Consider the following 16,834-nt stretch of genomic DNA (forward strand, 5'->3'; position numbering starts at 1 on the left):
TTCAGTGTGGCACGTCTATGAAGATCCTAAGTGCACTGAAGAGGTGAGTGTCGCAGACAAAAGTTTTACATTGTAGCAGATATTAGTAAGTTACCTATTGGTCCAAATGAATAGGACCTTAACATATATTTTGTTATGTAATCGGCAGTTGATCAAATCCGAAATGTTATTTGTCACATACTTTTTTTTAAAACAACAGACTGGCCAAATGGCACCTTATTCCCTCTATAGTGCACTACTTTTGACCAGAGTCCTATGGATCCCTATTCCCTATATAGTGCACTACTTTAGACCAGAGCCTTAATAGTGCACTATAGAGGGAACTGGTATGGAGTAGGTGTGATGGTTTCTAAACCCCCTGCTACTGTGATTTTCAATGTGAAATAGTCTACAGTGGATCTACTTAACAGTGAATTGCTTACTTACGGGTCCTTTCCAACAATGCAGAGAAACAAAAAGTAAAAAATAATATTTATTTAAAAAAAATAACACATGGAATAAATACACAATAAGTTACGATAATTTTGCTATATACACACGGGTACCAATACCGAGTCGATGTGCAGGGGTACGAGGTAATGGCGGTAGATATGTACTGTACATATAGGTAGGGATAAAGTGACTAGGCAACAGGATAGATTATTTACAGTGTAACGGCAGCGTATGTGATCAGCCAAAACAGTTGGTGCAAAAAGGGTCAATGCATATATTCCGGGTAACTATTGGTTAACTATTTAACTAACTATTTAGCAGTTTCATGGCTTGGGGGTAGTAGCTGTTCAGGGTCCTGTTGGTTCTAGACTTGGTGCATCAGTACCACTTACTGATGCACATCCTTCTTGGGCTTTCCTCTAACACCGCCTGGTATAGAGGTCCTGGAACACCGCCTGGTATAGAGGTCCTGGAACACCGCCTGGTATAGAGGTCCTGGAACACCGCCTGGTATAGAGGTCCTGGAACACCGCCTGGTATAGAGGTCCTGGAACACTGCCTGGTATAGAGGTCCTGGAACACTGCCTGGTATAGAGGTCCTGGAACACCGCCTGGTATAGAGGTCCTGGAACACCGCCTGGTATAGAGGTCCTGGAACACCGCCTGGTATAGAGGTCCTGGAACACCGCCTGGTATAGAGGTCCTAGATGGCAGGGAGCTTGGGCCTAGTGATGTACCGGGCTGTACGCATTACCCTTTGTAACGCCTTGCGGTAGGATGCCAAGCAGTTGCCATACCAAGTGGTAATGCAGCCAGTCAAGATGCTCTCAATGGTGCAGTTGTAGAACGTTTTCAGGATCTGAGGGCCCATGTCGAATATTTTCAGCCTCCTGAAATGAAGAGGCTCCGCTACAACCCCGTTGAGGGGGGGGCATTCTCGGCCCTCCGTTTCCTGTAGTCCACGAACAGCTCCTTTTGTCTTGCTGATGCTGAGGGAGAGGCTATTGTTGTCCTGGCATCTCCCTGCCAGGTCTCTGACCTCCTCCTTAAAGGCTGTCTCATCGTTGTTGGTAATCAGGCCTACCACAGTCGTGTCATCAGCAAACTTAATGATGGTGTTGGAGTCGTGCGTGGCCACACAGTCGTGAGTGAACAGGGTGTACAGTAGGGGACTAAGCATGCACCCCTGAGGGGCCCCTGTGTTGAGGATCAGCGTGGCGGTTGTGTTGTCTCCCTTACCACCTGGGGGGCGGCCCATCAGGAAGTCCAGGATCCAGTTGCGAGAGAGATGCTTAGTCCCCGAGTCTTTTAGCTAAGTGATGAGCTTGGGGGGCACTATGGTGTTGCATGCTGAACGGTATTCAATGAATAGCATTCTGACATAGGTGTTCCTTTTGTCCGGGTGGGACAGGGTAGTGTGGAGTGCAATGGAGATTGTCATCTATTGGGGCAGTATGCGAATTGGGTCCAGGGTGTCTGGGATGATGGTGTTGATGTGAGCCATGACCAGCTTTACATCTGTAGCCATGAAATGCTTTGAGAGTGTAATAAGTCGGTAGTCATTTAGGCAAGTTACTTCGGCATTCTTGGGCACATGGACTAATGTGGTCTGCATGAAACATGTAGGTATTACAGACTGGGTCAGGAAGACTCTTGACAGCTGGTCAGCGCATGCTCTCAGTACGCGTCCTTGTAATCCGTCTGGCCCTGCAGCCTTGTGAATGTTAACCTGTTTAAAGGTCTTACTCACATCGGCTACGGAGAGCGTGATCACACTGTCTTGGATGGTTTAGTGTTGCTAGCATCGACACAAGCATAGAAGAAGGTATCTAGCTTGTCTTGTAGGCTTGCGTCACTGGACAGCTCACGGCTGGGTTTCTATTTATAATCCTTGATAGTTTGATGCTTTGCCTGTTTGATGGTTTGTCGGAGGGCTTAGCATCCGGATTAGTGTCCCGCTCCTTGAAAGCGGCAGCTCTAGCCTTTTTTAGCTCAGTGCTGATGTCGCCTGTGATTCTCTTGCCATACACTTCTAGATAGGTGTGTTAAGTGATGTTGTCTTCACATCTCCAGACACAGCTATGAGAAGCCCACCCCCATCCAGGCTCAGGCCATTCCAGCCATCATGTCTGGGAGAGATCTCATTGGCATCGCTAAGACCGGCAGTGGAAAGACCATCGCTTTCCTCCTTCCCATGTACCGTCACATCATGGACCAGAGGCCCCTGGAGGAGGCTGAGGGACCCATCGGTAAGGGCCCCCTTTATACTAGTTTTCTGTCATACAGCCCCATATCAATTACACCTAAATGAACCTGAATGCTGGCGTCTCTGCTTTCCATGTGTAAATCACAATTTTAATTTGCTGAGCAGAAGGGTCCTATCAAACGATATGACAGCTGTTCAAGGAAGGTGCTGTATTTTGTAAGGGCAAATAGACGATGAGAGTATGTTGTCTTGAGTTCTATTTGTCTGTTCTCTTTCCCCCATTCAGCTGTGATCATGACTCCCACTAGAGAGCTGGCTCTGCAGATCACCAAGGAGTGCAAGAAGTTCTCCAAGCCTCTGAACCTGAGGGTGGTGTGTGTATATGGAGGCACTGGGATTAGTGAACAGGTAGAACCAATTACAATTTACCATGATGATAAAAAAATATATATAAAAAAATTGTACATTGTATTTAAAGAAATCCTAGGTTGTAGGTTTGAATAATACAGGGCTCGACATACATTTTTTAAATTTGATTTAACTAAGGATGTCAGTTAAGAACATTCTTATTTACAATGACGGCCTACCAGAAGGCAAAAGACCTCCTGCGGTGACAGGGGCTGGGATTAAACATAAAATATAGGCCAAAACGCACATCACGACGAGAGAGACCACCATAACACTACATAAAGAGAGACCTAAGACCATAGCGTGGCAGCAACACATGAAAACACAGCATTAATGCTTGTTCTCTTGTCTGGGACAAGTAAACAAGCAAAAAAATTGTTGGACAAGAAGAATATAGATTTAAGTTGTCTGAATGGACTATATATATATATATATATCACTGTCAAACAGTTGGCCTACTCCAATCAGAATTGGATCAGAGGACCAACATTGGCATAATATTCAAATATATTTTTCATGTACAAAATACATGTCAAAGTATAGGTGAGATGCATATTGGCTACAGCCTCATGTCCAAACCGATGCCGACATGAGGGAGGCGCCATAAAATGATGCCAAACTTTGAGACTTTTTAAGTATATTAAATATGGGCTAAACGGTATTCATGTTTGCCTAAATATAATGAAGGATAAGTTGTGTTAGTGTCTAAAAGGCTTGGTTCTGTCGAACATACTGGAGGCATGGTTCGTTCAGATTAAATAGTCATAAGACTAGGAGAGTGAAGGACAGTGGCTGTCAGCATTTAAAAAATAAATAAAAAAAGTTTTAACCATAAACTTAATTGTTTAAAACCTAGACGTTTTATAATTTTATGAAACATGTCTTTGTTTCAAAGTAGCCTAGCTGAAATCTGACAATAGAAATGTTGAGGGAAATTATTTTATAAACACTTAAATACTGGTTGCCATGGCATATTCTCATGTTCTATTGGGTTTCAAATTAACAATTTTATTGTCCGGCAACCAATGCATATTTCTCGTCATTAGTAACCCATGCTAGTTGTTGCATCAATAGTTATATTAGCATCCCATGCTAGTTGTTGCGTCAATAGTTAGTTATATTAGCATCCCATGCTAGTTGTTGCATCAATAGTTATATTAGCATCCCATGCTAGTTGTTGCATCAATAGTTATATTAGCATCCCATGCTAGTTGTTGCATCAATAGTTATATTAGCAACCCGTGCTAGTTGTTGCATCAATAGTTATATTAGCATCCCATGCTAGTTGTTGCATCAATAGTCATATTAGCAGCCCATGCTAGTTGTTGCATCAATAGTCATATTAGCAACCCATGCTAGTTGGTGCATCGGTAGTCATTAGCAACCCGTGCTAGTTGTTGCATCAATAGTTATATTAGCATCCCATGCTAGTTGTTGCATCAATAGTCATATTAGCAGCCCATGCTAGTTGTTGCATCAGTAGTCATATTAGCAACCCGTGCTAGTTGACACATCTTTAACTCCACTTAATTTCTAACAGGATATTTTTATCTGTCACATGAAACCCCTTGAGTGTGCTTTTGAGAACGGAAGTTTTCTGCTAGTTGCATATAGTTTTCATTTTTATTAATTTTTTTATGCGATGAGGCTGATGCAACAGATCACAGCAGAAATAAAAACTTGATCAACATTTTAAGCTAAACGGTCTGATCTGTTGCATCAGCCTCGTTTGCGTTTTAAAAATGTTTGAAAGTGCAGTGGGTGAATACATTTTAGATATGTCGTCCCAGAACTGTCCCAGAGTCTGTTTTCAACCGTCTTAATAATTTGAATCAACGGTTCGCCCTTCATTTCGAGCCCCTGGAGGGAATTATTTTATAAGGACATAAAAAGTATTTGGTTGTAAAATTGCTATTTTTGATAAGCTCCCAAGTGTGGCCAACCATCTTCCAGGAGAGCCTTTTTTAAAGGGGCAGTGCGCCAGGAGAGCCTTTTTTAAAGGGGCAGTGCGCCAGGAGAGCCTTTTAAAGGGGCAGTGCTGTGTTTTAAGACAGGCTTGAATATACAGAGAAGCCCAGTAGGCATAGTGTAACCTCCAATTCTGTTGAATTCTCTAAGGTTAAATTGATTAGAAAAGACATTTTTATTTTGTAAAGTTGTTCATCGCATCATACAAAGATTAACATGGTGTTACAGACCTTTTTAAGGGTGGCGCGGGGGGGGGGACATGTGACCTTGAGCTTTTGGGCAAGTAGTTATTAAAGTAAATGTCAAGCCCTATAATCAGTTAGGAAAAGGCAAACTGGATTGTACGTTGGTTGAATATCGTTATTAAAAATAAAAAAAATGGTTTGTTTCTTGCTTGTGTTGCAGATTGCTGAGCTGAAGAGGGGAGCAGAGATCATTGTGTGCACACCAGGGCGAATGATTGACATGTTAGGTGCCAACAGCGGTGAGTGACACACCTTGTCTCATAGCTCTCTTGTGTGTTGATTGTATCCCGTTAACATATAATGATAGGGATTTCTGATATGTGAGAAACCTGCAGTGTGTGTGTGTGTGCAATGTCCAGTGTTATAATTATTTTGACTTAGAAAGGTCCCTTTCTGACCAACGTACTGATAGAAAGCGAGATGTAAAATGTCCTGCTTTGCATGAAATGTTTCCGTACGAGAGTCAAGTCGGTACGTCTTTTTGTTTACTAAAACTGTCAACGTTATCTGACCGCCTTGGGAATCATATCCGACCATTTTTGAAGTGTTGAAGTGTTCCCTGAAGAAATAATTACAAGTAGGTGAAGAGACGATACTGCCTCGTGGGTGGTCCTCACGTTCAGAGGCGTAAGTCAAGCTTTAAACAAACCTTTATCCCAAGTCAAGTTTCCTTGTTGGTCATGTACAAAAGTCAGACATTTTCACTCGTGTGGATTTGAATGACATGTGAAGCCTAAAGTAGAACATGGTTGTCCGACAAGTGTGAATATGTTTACATTTGTATTTAAAAGTCATTGTTGTTTTATGACTGTGTGTGTGTGTAAATGCTACATTTTTAAAAATAGAATCATGTAATAAAACGCACAGTTTTTTTTTTAATAGCGCTCTTTCCTTCCGCACATGCCAGGTAATCTCTCTGTTTCGTTTTGTAGGTGAAAAAGGCGGTCAACATAGTGCTTTGACGTGGCCTCATCTCTTTTATTGTATTGGCTGTTTTTCTGACACTTTTACAGGTTCCTCGTGCCCCTGAGATGGTACGCAAGACGAGACCAATGTAGAAACCTAATAATCTGTCCGCTTAACAGTAGGCCTGAACACAATAAATGGCAGTTGTGTGAATTGAAGTGAAATATTTAATGCCTTAGGAAAAGGGAAGCCTTTAAAAAATATATATATATATATATCATTTTTTTAAAGTTTTTTTGTATTTGTTTTTAGGCTTGTTGAGATAAATTTACCAGGAGGTTCAGGAACTTTGGGTGAGCCCACTTTCCAGAGAGTAACTTGTTTTCCTGTGTCACTATACTTTCCTTGGGTGTGTAGGTCGAGTCACAAACCTGCGGCGAGCCACGTACGTGGTCGTGGACGAGGCGGATAGAATGTTCGACATGGGCTTTGAGCCACAGGTAGACAGACGCACATTACGTGTTTTTTTTAAAGGAAAATCGCATCATTTCATGTTATCGCAGCTATTTAGACCTGACCCGGGCACCAGAATAATAGGTCATGTCCTCTCCTGTAATGTTCCTTCCCCCAGGTGATGCGTATCATGGACAACGTGCGTCCAGACCGGCAGACGGTCATGTTCTCCGCTACGTTCCCGCGGGCCATGGAGGCACTGGCCAGGAGGATACTGTCCAAGCCCATCGAGGTGCAGGTGGGAGGCAGGAGCGTGGTGTGCTCTGATGTGGAGCAACATGTGGTAAGACTGGCCTTTTTACATTCTCTGTGTGTCCTAAATGTTACCGTTTTATAGTGCACTACTTTTGACCAAGGACCATAGGGCTCTGGTCAAAAGTAGTGCACTATAACGGGAATAGGGTGCGAGTTCCATCTCTTTAACTTTTTTTTTTTTGGTGCCCTGTGGATAGGGCCCGGAGTTATTCCTTGTCAGTCAGTCATGTGATGAAAAAAAACTCTTGTTCTACACAGGATATCATATGTAAACCATCCTGTCAGAGCAGGGTTACGCAACTGGCGGCCCACAGGCCAGTCATTTTATTTTGCGAACAATTTTTGGGACATAAGACAGTAAAAACACTAGCAAATCAGCTCCAGGTGATTTAACATTTTGGAAATCTGTTCCAGACTCTTCCCACACATAACACAGATACAGGAAATACTGTAAGAGATCGTATACCAATGTAAGAAAAGTTTGAAATTGTGTTTTATTCAAATATTATATCTGTTTGGTCTTCTTGCGATTTTTAAATTGAGCAGTTTTACAAATTATTTGGAATTTTGTTCCGGCCTCCTGAACATCGGCTCAAGGAAAAAAAGCATTTTCCCACTGAAGTCCGTTACGATGCTAAACTGCAGTCAAGTCAAGACCCTGGTGAGGATGACGAGCACACCGATGAACTTCCCTGAGGCGGTTAAAAAAAAAGTTTGTGCAGAAATTCTTTGGTTGTGCAAACCCAGTTTCATCAGCTGTCCGGGTGGCTGGTCTCAGACCATCCCGCAGGTAAAGAAGCCGGATGTGGTGGTCCTGGGCTGGCGTGGTTACACGTGGTCTGTGGTTGTGAGGCCGGTTGGACGTACTGCCAAATTCTCTAAAACAACGTTGAAGGCGGCTTATGGTAGAGAAATTAACATTATACCAACAGCTCTGGTGGGCATTCCTGCAGTCGGCATGCCAATTCCACTCTCCCTCAAAACTTGACATCATCTGTAGCATTGTGTTTTTGGGACAAAACTGCACATCTTAGAGTGGCCTTTGCACCTGTGTATGGATCATGCTGTTTAATCAGCTTCTTGATATGCCACACCTGTCAGCTGGATGGGTTATCTTGGCAAAGGAGAAATTCTCATTAACAGGGATGGATGTAAACAAATTTGTGCACAACATTTGAGATAAATCAACTTTTTGTGTAGTATGAACAATTTCTGGGATTTTATTTCAGCTCATGAAAACATGGGACTGACACTTTAGACGTTTGGCATTTAATTTTTTTGTTTCGGTGGCTTCAGAATGTATTCACACCTTTTTAAAAAACTTATTTCACATTTTTGTGTTAGTCTAAATTAAAAAAAAAACATGGGTTAGATTTTGGATGTTGTGGCCTACACACAGTACCCCATAATGTCAAAGTGGAATTATGTTTTTATTTTTTAATTTTTTTTTAAATAAAATGAAAGGTGGAAATAGTGGAAGGTGGAAAGGTGGAAATAGTCCTTAACTATTCACCATGAATAAGAATATGTCTCCTATTTTTGTCAATGGCACCACCATCCATCTTTTACATATTCCATATTGGTCATTTGTTCAATTAGTATTATTGCCATTTCTCTCTTATCTAGCTGAAGTCACATAGACATCCATGGTTTCACCTCATCATGTCTTCTCTCCACCTAGCTGGTAATTGAGGAGGACCAGAAGTTCCTGAAGCTGCTTGAGATCCTTGGCCATTACCAGGAGAAGGGCTCGGTCATCATCTTTGTGGACAAACAGGAGCATGCTGACGGGCTGCTCAAAGACTTGATGAAGGCCTCCTACCCCTGCATGTCTCTGCACGGAGGTAATGTCATACAGACGCACCCGTGTTCTATTGTCATTAGTCTGAGGCCTCCGCCCACAAAATTGTAGCACCTTCAAACTCAACTCTTGACCTTGAAGACAGTTCCAATCAGGAAGTGATTTAGACCTGGGACACCAGGTGTGTGTGCAATTTTTAATTAACAGGTAGACCAGAAAAGCAGCTAGTTCGGGACATCGTAGGGTCTTGAGTTGAATACCCCTGATGTAGAGAATTGGGTGGCATTTGGGACACACTGAGTTAGTTCAGGGTTTGAAAGTGACCGGGCTGAGCTCATTCAGTTAGTTCAGGGTTTGAAAGTGACCGGGCTGAGCTCATTCAGTTAGTTCAGGGTTTGAAAGTGACCAGGCTGAGCTCATTCAGTTAGTTCAGGGTTTGAAAGTGACCAGGCTGAGCTCATTCAGTTAGTTCAGGGTTTGAAAGTGACCGGGCTGAGCTCATTCAGTTAGTTCAGGGTTTGAAAGTGACCGGGCTGAGCTCATTCAGTTAGTCCAGGGTTTGAAAGTGACCAGGCTGAGCTCATTCAGTTAGTTCAGGGTTTGAAAGTGACCGGGCTGAGCTCATTCAGTTAGTTCAGGGTTTGAAAGTGACCGGGCGGAGCTCATTCAGTTAGTTCAGGGTTTGAAAGTGACCAGGCTGAGCTCATTGAGTTAGTTCAGGGATTGAAAGTAACCGAGCTGAGCTCATCGTCTCCTAGACCATTTTCCTTATTATATCTTCTAATTAAACCATGTTTATTTATGGCAGATAAACATTTTGCCTTTATCATGTCCGTTGCTTTGAACTATATCATTTGATAACAAGCGTCTGTTTATCTCCGTCCCCTCAATGTAGGCATTGACCAGTACGACAGAGACAGCGTCATCAATGATTTTAAGAACGGGGCGTGTCGGCTAATGGTGGCCACCTCTGTGGCAGCCAGGGGGCTGGACATCAAGCAGTTGATCCTAGTCGTCAACTACAACTGTCCCAACCACTACGAGGATTATGTCCACAGGGCTGGACGTACCGGGAGAGCCGGGAACAAAGTGAGTAGTGGTCCTGTACGATACCCTAGTAGTCCATCAAACTAATTCATTGTGGTTACTAGTTTATCAAGAATTCCAGGAATTCTGATCACTAAAATGGAACAAATTACTGGGCAAAAATGTTGTTGTTTTTTTTATCCCCTCCAAGGACCTCTTCAACCATATTAGGAAAAAAAAGATTGATTGGGGCGGCAGGGTAGCCTAGTGGTTAGAGCGTTGGACTAGTAACCGGAAGGTTGCAAGTTCAAATCCCCGAGCTGACAAGGTACAAATCTGTCATTCTTCTCCTGAACAAGGCAGTTAACCCACTGTTCCTAGGCCGTCATTGAAAATAAGAATTTGTTCTCTAACTGACTTGCCTAGTTAAATAAAGGTAAAATTAAAAAACAACAACATTGTTATCTAGAAACCATTCATTTCAAACTAGGGGTATAACGGTTTGGTACGTATTGCTGGTTTGGGGTCACGGTTCAGTTTCGCTACAGCGGGAAAATGTAATGCCAGTAGTTTGTAGTTTTGAGTTTATTTAAGAAAATACAGAGTTGTTGGTATTTAAAACTGGTTTTCAGAGATCGATGGGAGGGGTTTGAGTGGAGCTGAAGGGTGAGACTAACAACAAACAAATAAAAACAAGAGAGCTAATGTAAAATATACCGCGTCCGTAAAACGAATAGCTGGAAGTAGAAGCCTAAGTGTTGTTGTCCATTATTTTACTCTAATTAGGGGAGAGATGGATAATGATAAATAAGGAAAATAAGTATTTATTTAAAAAATAAAAATGGGGGATTGGAAATGATGCAGATAATTACATTGATAGAACCCACAATCGATCTAAAATATTAACTCTGATTTTTTGCCCCACCAATAAATTCCAAAGGGTTGGTATTCCTAAATCAATATATGATCATGAGTCATATCAGAACCTGTACTCACAGGACTAGTAACTGAAAGGTTGCAAGTTCAAACCCCTGAGCTGACAAGGTACAAATCTGTCGTTCTGCCCCTGAACAGGCAGTTAACCCACTGTTCCTAGACAGTCATTGAAAATAAGAATTTGTTCTTAACTGACTTGCCTAGTTAGGTAAAATAAAAAAAAAATTAAGTATTTTATTTTTTTCCAGCTCAGATTTACACGAGGCATGCATCGCCTGTGGTAGACACATTTCAGTGGAAATGTGTTCAGGGTTCACCGTGAGGACCGAACCCAGGTTCCGTAACGAAACGGTTCAGGAACAAATACGCGTACCGTTACAACCCTAATTTTAAAACCACCCTGATTTTGTTGTGTCCCAGGGCTTTGCCTACACCTTCATCACAGATGAGCAGGCACGCTACGCCGGGGACATCATCAAGGCCCTGGAGCTCTCAGGGTCCCCTGTGCCCAAGGAGCTGGAGCAGCTGTGGCTGTCCTTCAAAAACCAACGGCAAGCGGTAAGAGGAAGTTCTGAAGTAGTGCTGTTCCTGTGTTGCCGTGGAAGCGGTCTATGTGTGCCCAGCAAAAAAAAAACACTGCATTACAGCTGATGATTGTCAGCGACGAATTACAATATTATATTCTGTGTCCTTTTTTTATTTATTTCTTCAACAAGATTAGACCGGTTTTGTCGCTGGCTTACTTCCCATTGCTGCTAGCACTGTGTCATCAGTGGGTGAATGTAACACACCCTCTCTATAATGGCCCTTTTCTTTCCCCCAGGAGGGTAAAAGCATCAAGAGCAGCAGCGGGTTCTCGGGGAAGGGCTTCAAGTTTGACGAGACGGAGCATGCCCTGGCTAACGAGAGGAAGAAGCTGCAGAAGGCCGCTCTGGGTCTGCAGGACTCTGATGACGAGGACGGAGCCCTGGATGTGAGTACGGGTTCTGGTCATGTGACTAGGGCCCTGGATGTGAGTACAGGTTCTGATCATGTGGATCGAGCCCTGGATGTGAGTACGGGTTCTGATCATGTGGATCGAGCCCTGGATATGAGTACAGGTTCTGATCATGTAGCTAGGGCCCAGGATATGAGTACAGGTTCTGATCATGTGGATCGAGCCCTGGATGTGAGTACAGGTTCAGATCATGTGGATCGAGCCCTGGATGTGAGTACAGGTTCTGATCATGTGGATCGAGCCCTGGATGTGAGTACGGGTTCTGATCATGTGGATCGAGCCCTGGATGCGAGTACAGGTTCTGATCATGTGACTAGGGCCCAGGATGCGAGTACAGGTTCTGATCATGTGACTAGGGCCCAGGATGCGAGTACAGGTTCTGATCATGTGACTAGGGCCCAGGATGTGAGTACAGTTTCCACACTCTCCTAAAGCTTAGAGTAGAATGCCAACTGTGGCTTGTATTTAGCCTCGCTACTGTTATTTCACTGCTGCTCTTTAATTAGTTATTTTTATTACATTTGTTTACTTATTTTTCTTAGAACTGCATTGTTGGTTAAGGGCTTGTATAGAGGGTTATGTAGGGAGCCATTTGGGACCTATAAACTCACCTGGTTCCAGACTAGGGTTATAGAGGGTTATGTAGGAACACTCACCTGGTTCCAGACTAGGGTTATAGAGGGTTATGTAGGGAACACTCACCTGGTTCCAGACTAGGGTTATGTAGGGAACACTCACCTGGTTCCAGACTAGGGTTATGTAGGGAACACTCACCTGGTTCCAGACTAGGGTTATGTAGGGAACACTCACCTGGTTCCAGACTAGGGTTATGTAGGGAACACTCACCTGGTTCTAGACTAGGGTTATAGAGGGTTATGTAGGAACACTCACCTGGTTCCAGACTAGGGTTATGTAGGGAACACTCACCTGGTTCCAGACTAGGGTTATGTAGGGAACACTCACCTGGTTCTAGACTAGGGTTATAGAGGGTTATGTAGGGAACATTCACCTGGTTCCAGACTAGAGTTATGTAGGAACACTCACCTGGTTCCAGACTAGGGTTATGTAGGGAACACTCACCTGGTTCCAGACTAGGGTTATGTAGGGAACACTTACCTGGTTCCAGACTAGGGTTATAGAGGGTTATGTAGGGAACACTCACCTGGTTCCAGACTAGGGTTATAGAGTTATGTAGGGAACACTCACCTGGTTCCAGACTAGGGTTATGTAGGGAACACTCACCTGGTTCTAGACTAGGGTTATAGAGGGTTATGTAGGGAACACTCACCTGGTTCCAGACTAGGGTTATGTAGGGAACACTCATCTGGTTCCAGACTAGGGTTATGTAGGGAACACTTACCTGGTTCCAGACTAGGGTTATAGAGGGTTATGTAGGGAACACTCATCTGGTTCCAGACTAGGGTTATGTAGGGAACACTTACCTGGTTCCAGACTAGGGTTATGTAGGGAACACTCACCTGGTTCCAGACTAGGGTTATAGAGGGTTATGTAGGGAACACTCATCTGGTTCCAGACTAGGGTTATAGAGGGTTATGTAGGGAACACTCACCTGGTTCCAGACTAGGGTTATGTAGGGAACACTCACCTGGTTCCAGACTAGGGTTATGTAGGGAACACTCACCTGGTTCCAGACTCTTGATAATGTATATCGCATCCCATCCATTGTGGTCAAACAATACGTTTCTAAAACCTCATAGAATACGTACTATATTGACACAATATCTCACCCTGTCCTTACAGATTGACGAGCAGATCGAGAGCATGTTCAACTCCAAGAAGAGGGTGAAGGATCTGTCGGCTCCAGGGGGAGGGCCGCCCAGCGCTGCGGCCGTTGCGGCTGCAGCGGCAGGGGGCCTAGCCAACCTCGGTGCCCCCTCTGCTGGGAACATCCAGAAACTGGAGATGGCCAAGAGACTGGCTCTCAGGATCAACGCCCAGAAGAACTTGGGGGCTGAGGCTCAGGTGGGTGTGGGTGGGTCTGTGTTTCTGTGTGAGGTTTTTTTTTTTTTAGTAGTCTTCAACCTTCCATCCTGACATAATCCATTACTCTCTCTGGACAGGATGTGATGCAACAGGCCACCAATGCCATCCTGAGAGGAGGCACCATCATGGCCCCCTCCGTCTCGGCGAAGACCATCGCCGAGCAGCTGGCCGAGAAGATCAACGCCAAGCTCAACTACATCCCTGTGGAGAAGCTGGAGGAGGAGAGGCAGGCAGCTGAACAGGCCGAGACAGTCAAGAGATACGAAGAGGAGCTGGAAATCAATGATTTCCCTCAGGTCAGTTTTTATATGGGCCTGGATCCCAAATGCCACCCTATTCCCTATATAGTGCACTACTTTTACCCTATTTCCTAATCCCTAGACAGTGTCTTATGGGCCCTGGTCAATAGTAGTAAACTACATAGGGAATATGTTGTCATTTGAGACTTAACACTAGGGTGTAGGTGGAGGACTCTGCTCATTGAATCTCTAAATGAAAGGTATTCACCATTGCTATGTGAACTATGCTTTACTTTATCATACTGATTCTCTTTCAGTTGAACGCTGAACGGTCTATTTGCCATGTCTGTTCCTTGACGGACGGAGCTTACGGCGAAACACAAACTGGTTGATCTTATTCGTATTTGTGACCGACCGGCTCGATTTGTTCTTTTATGTAGCAAAAAAACAAATATATATATATATATATATATTTATTTATTTATTTATTTTTTTTAACATTAGATTAAAGTAGAGACTCAGAGTTGGAAAATGGTATATCGTACAGTTTAGGAATGAAGGGAAAGTAATTCTGCTTTGAAAGTTGATAAACTTGTTTTGGTACACCTATTGGAGAGCTCTTCTTTGTCTACATCCATTCTGCATTGTTCACACCCTCTTAAGCCTTAGCCTCACTCATCTCTTTAAGGGTTGACATGTGAGGCTTCGCAGAGTGGCTACGATAGTGTACTAAACGACCAAAGATTTCAAGACTAAAAGCTGGTTTATACTACATCTATTGACATGTCAGGTGACGGTTGTCGTAGTGACATGAACATTCTGTTGTCCTACTCTGAGACGTTTTGTGAGGTCAGTACCACCTAAACACAACCCTATATCAACGCTTTGTAAATCAAATCAAAATGTATTTATATAGCCCTTCGTACATCAGCTGATATCTCAGAGTGCTGTACAGAAACCCAGCCTAAAACCCCCAAACAGCAAGCGATGCAGGTGTAGAAGCACGGTGGCTAGGAAAAACTCCCTAGAAAGACCAAAACCTAGGAAGAAACCTAGAGAGGAACCAGGCTATGTGGGGTGGCCAGTCCTCTTCTGGCTGTGCCGGGTGGAGATTGTAACAGAACATGGCCAAGATGTTCAAATGTTCATAAATGACCAGCATGGTCGAATAATAATAAGGCAGAACAGTTGAAACTGGAGCAGCAGTACGGTCAGGTGGACTGGGGACAGCAAGGAGTCATCATGTCAGGTAGTCCTGGGGCATGGTCCTAGGGCTCAGGTCAGTTGAAACTGGAGCAGCAGCACGGCCAGGTGGACTGGGGACAGCAAGTCGTCATAAATACGGCCTAAGCGAACAGGAAGATGTTAATGTCTGTTTCCTGTGTTCCACCAGACTGCGAGGTGGAAGGTCACGTCTAAGGAGGCCCTCCAGAGGATCGGAGAATACTCTGAGGCAGCCATCACCATCAGAGGAACCTACTTCCCTCCAGGCAAAGAGCCCAAAGAGGGAGAACGCAAGATCTACCTGGCTATTGAGAGTAAGCAGCTATTCTACTTGCAATGACCACTTCCAAGTCTTCACCAATGTTGGAGAGTTGAGTGTTGCATGTTAGCAGTAGTGAGTGGGTTTTTTGTTGTTGTTGTTGATGGATGTCTCTTGTCGTAATATTTTTATGTATTTGATTGACAGGTGCAAATGAGCTTGCCGTTACGAAGGCCAAGGCTGAGATCACTCGGCTCATCAAGGAGGAGCTTATCAGATTAGTAAGTTCTGGCCATAGAAATAGAATTCATATGTATGGTTCTGTCCTCTGTTATCTCAGATCTATGTATGTATGTATGTATGTATGTATGTATGTATGTATGTATGTATGTATGTATGTATGTTAGTTATAATCATTTGTGTCAGTCTACATGTTGGTTGCATCATTGTATGAACACCAGTAATAAAAGTTGAATGTATTAAAAGTAATTAACTTGGTGAGGGGGGGGGGGGAAATGTATTAAAAAAAAAAAATGTTTCTCATTGCTCAATAAATGTTCTCTCTCATTTTAGCAAAACTCCTACCAACCCACCAGCAAAGGAAGATACAAGGTCTTGTAGTGACGATGAGATTGGGCTCAGACGCAGTGACTTCTTCTTTCTCCAACGTTTCATCATATTTGTTTCAGAATGTATTAGTATATATTTTTTCACTGTAAGACCAGTGACCTCCGGAAGGGATTGTTCTCGTGAGAGTAGGATTGTTCTCGTGAGAGTACTCTCTCTTTTAGACTAAGTTTCCTCTCTGTACTTTAAGTGGAGATTTAGTCGTGATTTTTAAAAAAATAATATATTTTTTTTTTAGGTTTCACGGCGCAAAATCTCTGATATCCGTTCTATAATATACCAGCTGAAAATGTAACGGGTTCTCTACCACCATGATTCCAACATTTGCTTATTTTGTCCTTAAACATTAAGCATAAGTCGTTTTTTTTTATTTTTATTTTACCTTTATTTAACTAGGCAAGTCAGTTAAGAACAAATGCTTATTTTCAATGACGGCCTAGGAACAGTGGGTTAACTGCCTGTTCAGGGGCAGAATGACAGATTTGTTTAACCTTCCGGTTACTAGTCCAACGCTCTAACCACTAGGCTGCCCTGCCGCCCCGTAGTTATAGATCCTGTATTATTTCTGTGTAAAATAATATTTTGGGTCACTGGTCTGTAGTCATCTGAACAAGTAAGGAATCACGCGTTGATCTTTTTTTTTTTTTAAACAGCCCTTGAATGATGTAATGTGTTTTTACTTCTTTCCCTCTCTAATAAAACATTGTGTTGGTAAGGAACATGTTGTCACTGGTCTGTGTTAGTGTGTGTGTCACATCTGGATTTGATGTTCTTTACATTGTACTGAC

The 16,834-nt window shown here is 43.2% G+C and overlaps 1 protein-coding gene across 1 annotated transcript in view; it reads left to right on the forward strand.

Annotated features, from left to right (window-relative positions):
* LOC139417941 (DEAD (Asp-Glu-Ala-Asp) box polypeptide 46) overlaps positions 1–16,765 on the forward strand; it is a 22,559-nt gene extending 5,794 nt beyond the window's left edge. The window contains exons 9-23 of the mRNA XM_071166947.1: positions 1–43; positions 2,506–2,681; positions 2,925–3,046; positions 5,420–5,498; positions 6,583–6,665; positions 6,797–6,961; positions 8,615–8,777; positions 9,630–9,823; positions 11,117–11,254; positions 11,520–11,669; positions 13,455–13,676; positions 13,775–13,993; positions 15,330–15,474; positions 15,627–15,700; positions 15,993–16,765. The exon at positions 1–43 is cut by the window's left edge and continues 78 nt beyond it. Coding sequence (XP_071023048.1) covers positions 1–43; positions 2,506–2,681; positions 2,925–3,046; positions 5,420–5,498; positions 6,583–6,665; positions 6,797–6,961; positions 8,615–8,777; positions 9,630–9,823; positions 11,117–11,254; positions 11,520–11,669; positions 13,455–13,676; positions 13,775–13,993; positions 15,330–15,474; positions 15,627–15,700; positions 15,993–16,040 — 2,021 coding nt within the window. The 3' untranslated portion in view covers positions 16,041–16,765. The remainder of the gene's footprint in view (positions 44–2,505; positions 2,682–2,924; positions 3,047–5,419; positions 5,499–6,582; positions 6,666–6,796; positions 6,962–8,614; positions 8,778–9,629; positions 9,824–11,116; positions 11,255–11,519; positions 11,670–13,454; positions 13,677–13,774; positions 13,994–15,329; positions 15,475–15,626; positions 15,701–15,992) is intronic.
* The last annotated feature ends 69 nt before the right edge of the window (positions 16,766–16,834 follow it).

This window comes from Oncorhynchus clarkii, chromosome 10 (genome assembly GCF_045791955.1).
Source record: "Oncorhynchus clarkii lewisi isolate Uvic-CL-2024 chromosome 10, UVic_Ocla_1.0, whole genome shotgun sequence".
Classification (NCBI taxonomy): Eukaryota; Metazoa; Chordata; class Actinopteri; order Salmoniformes; family Salmonidae; genus Oncorhynchus; species Oncorhynchus clarkii.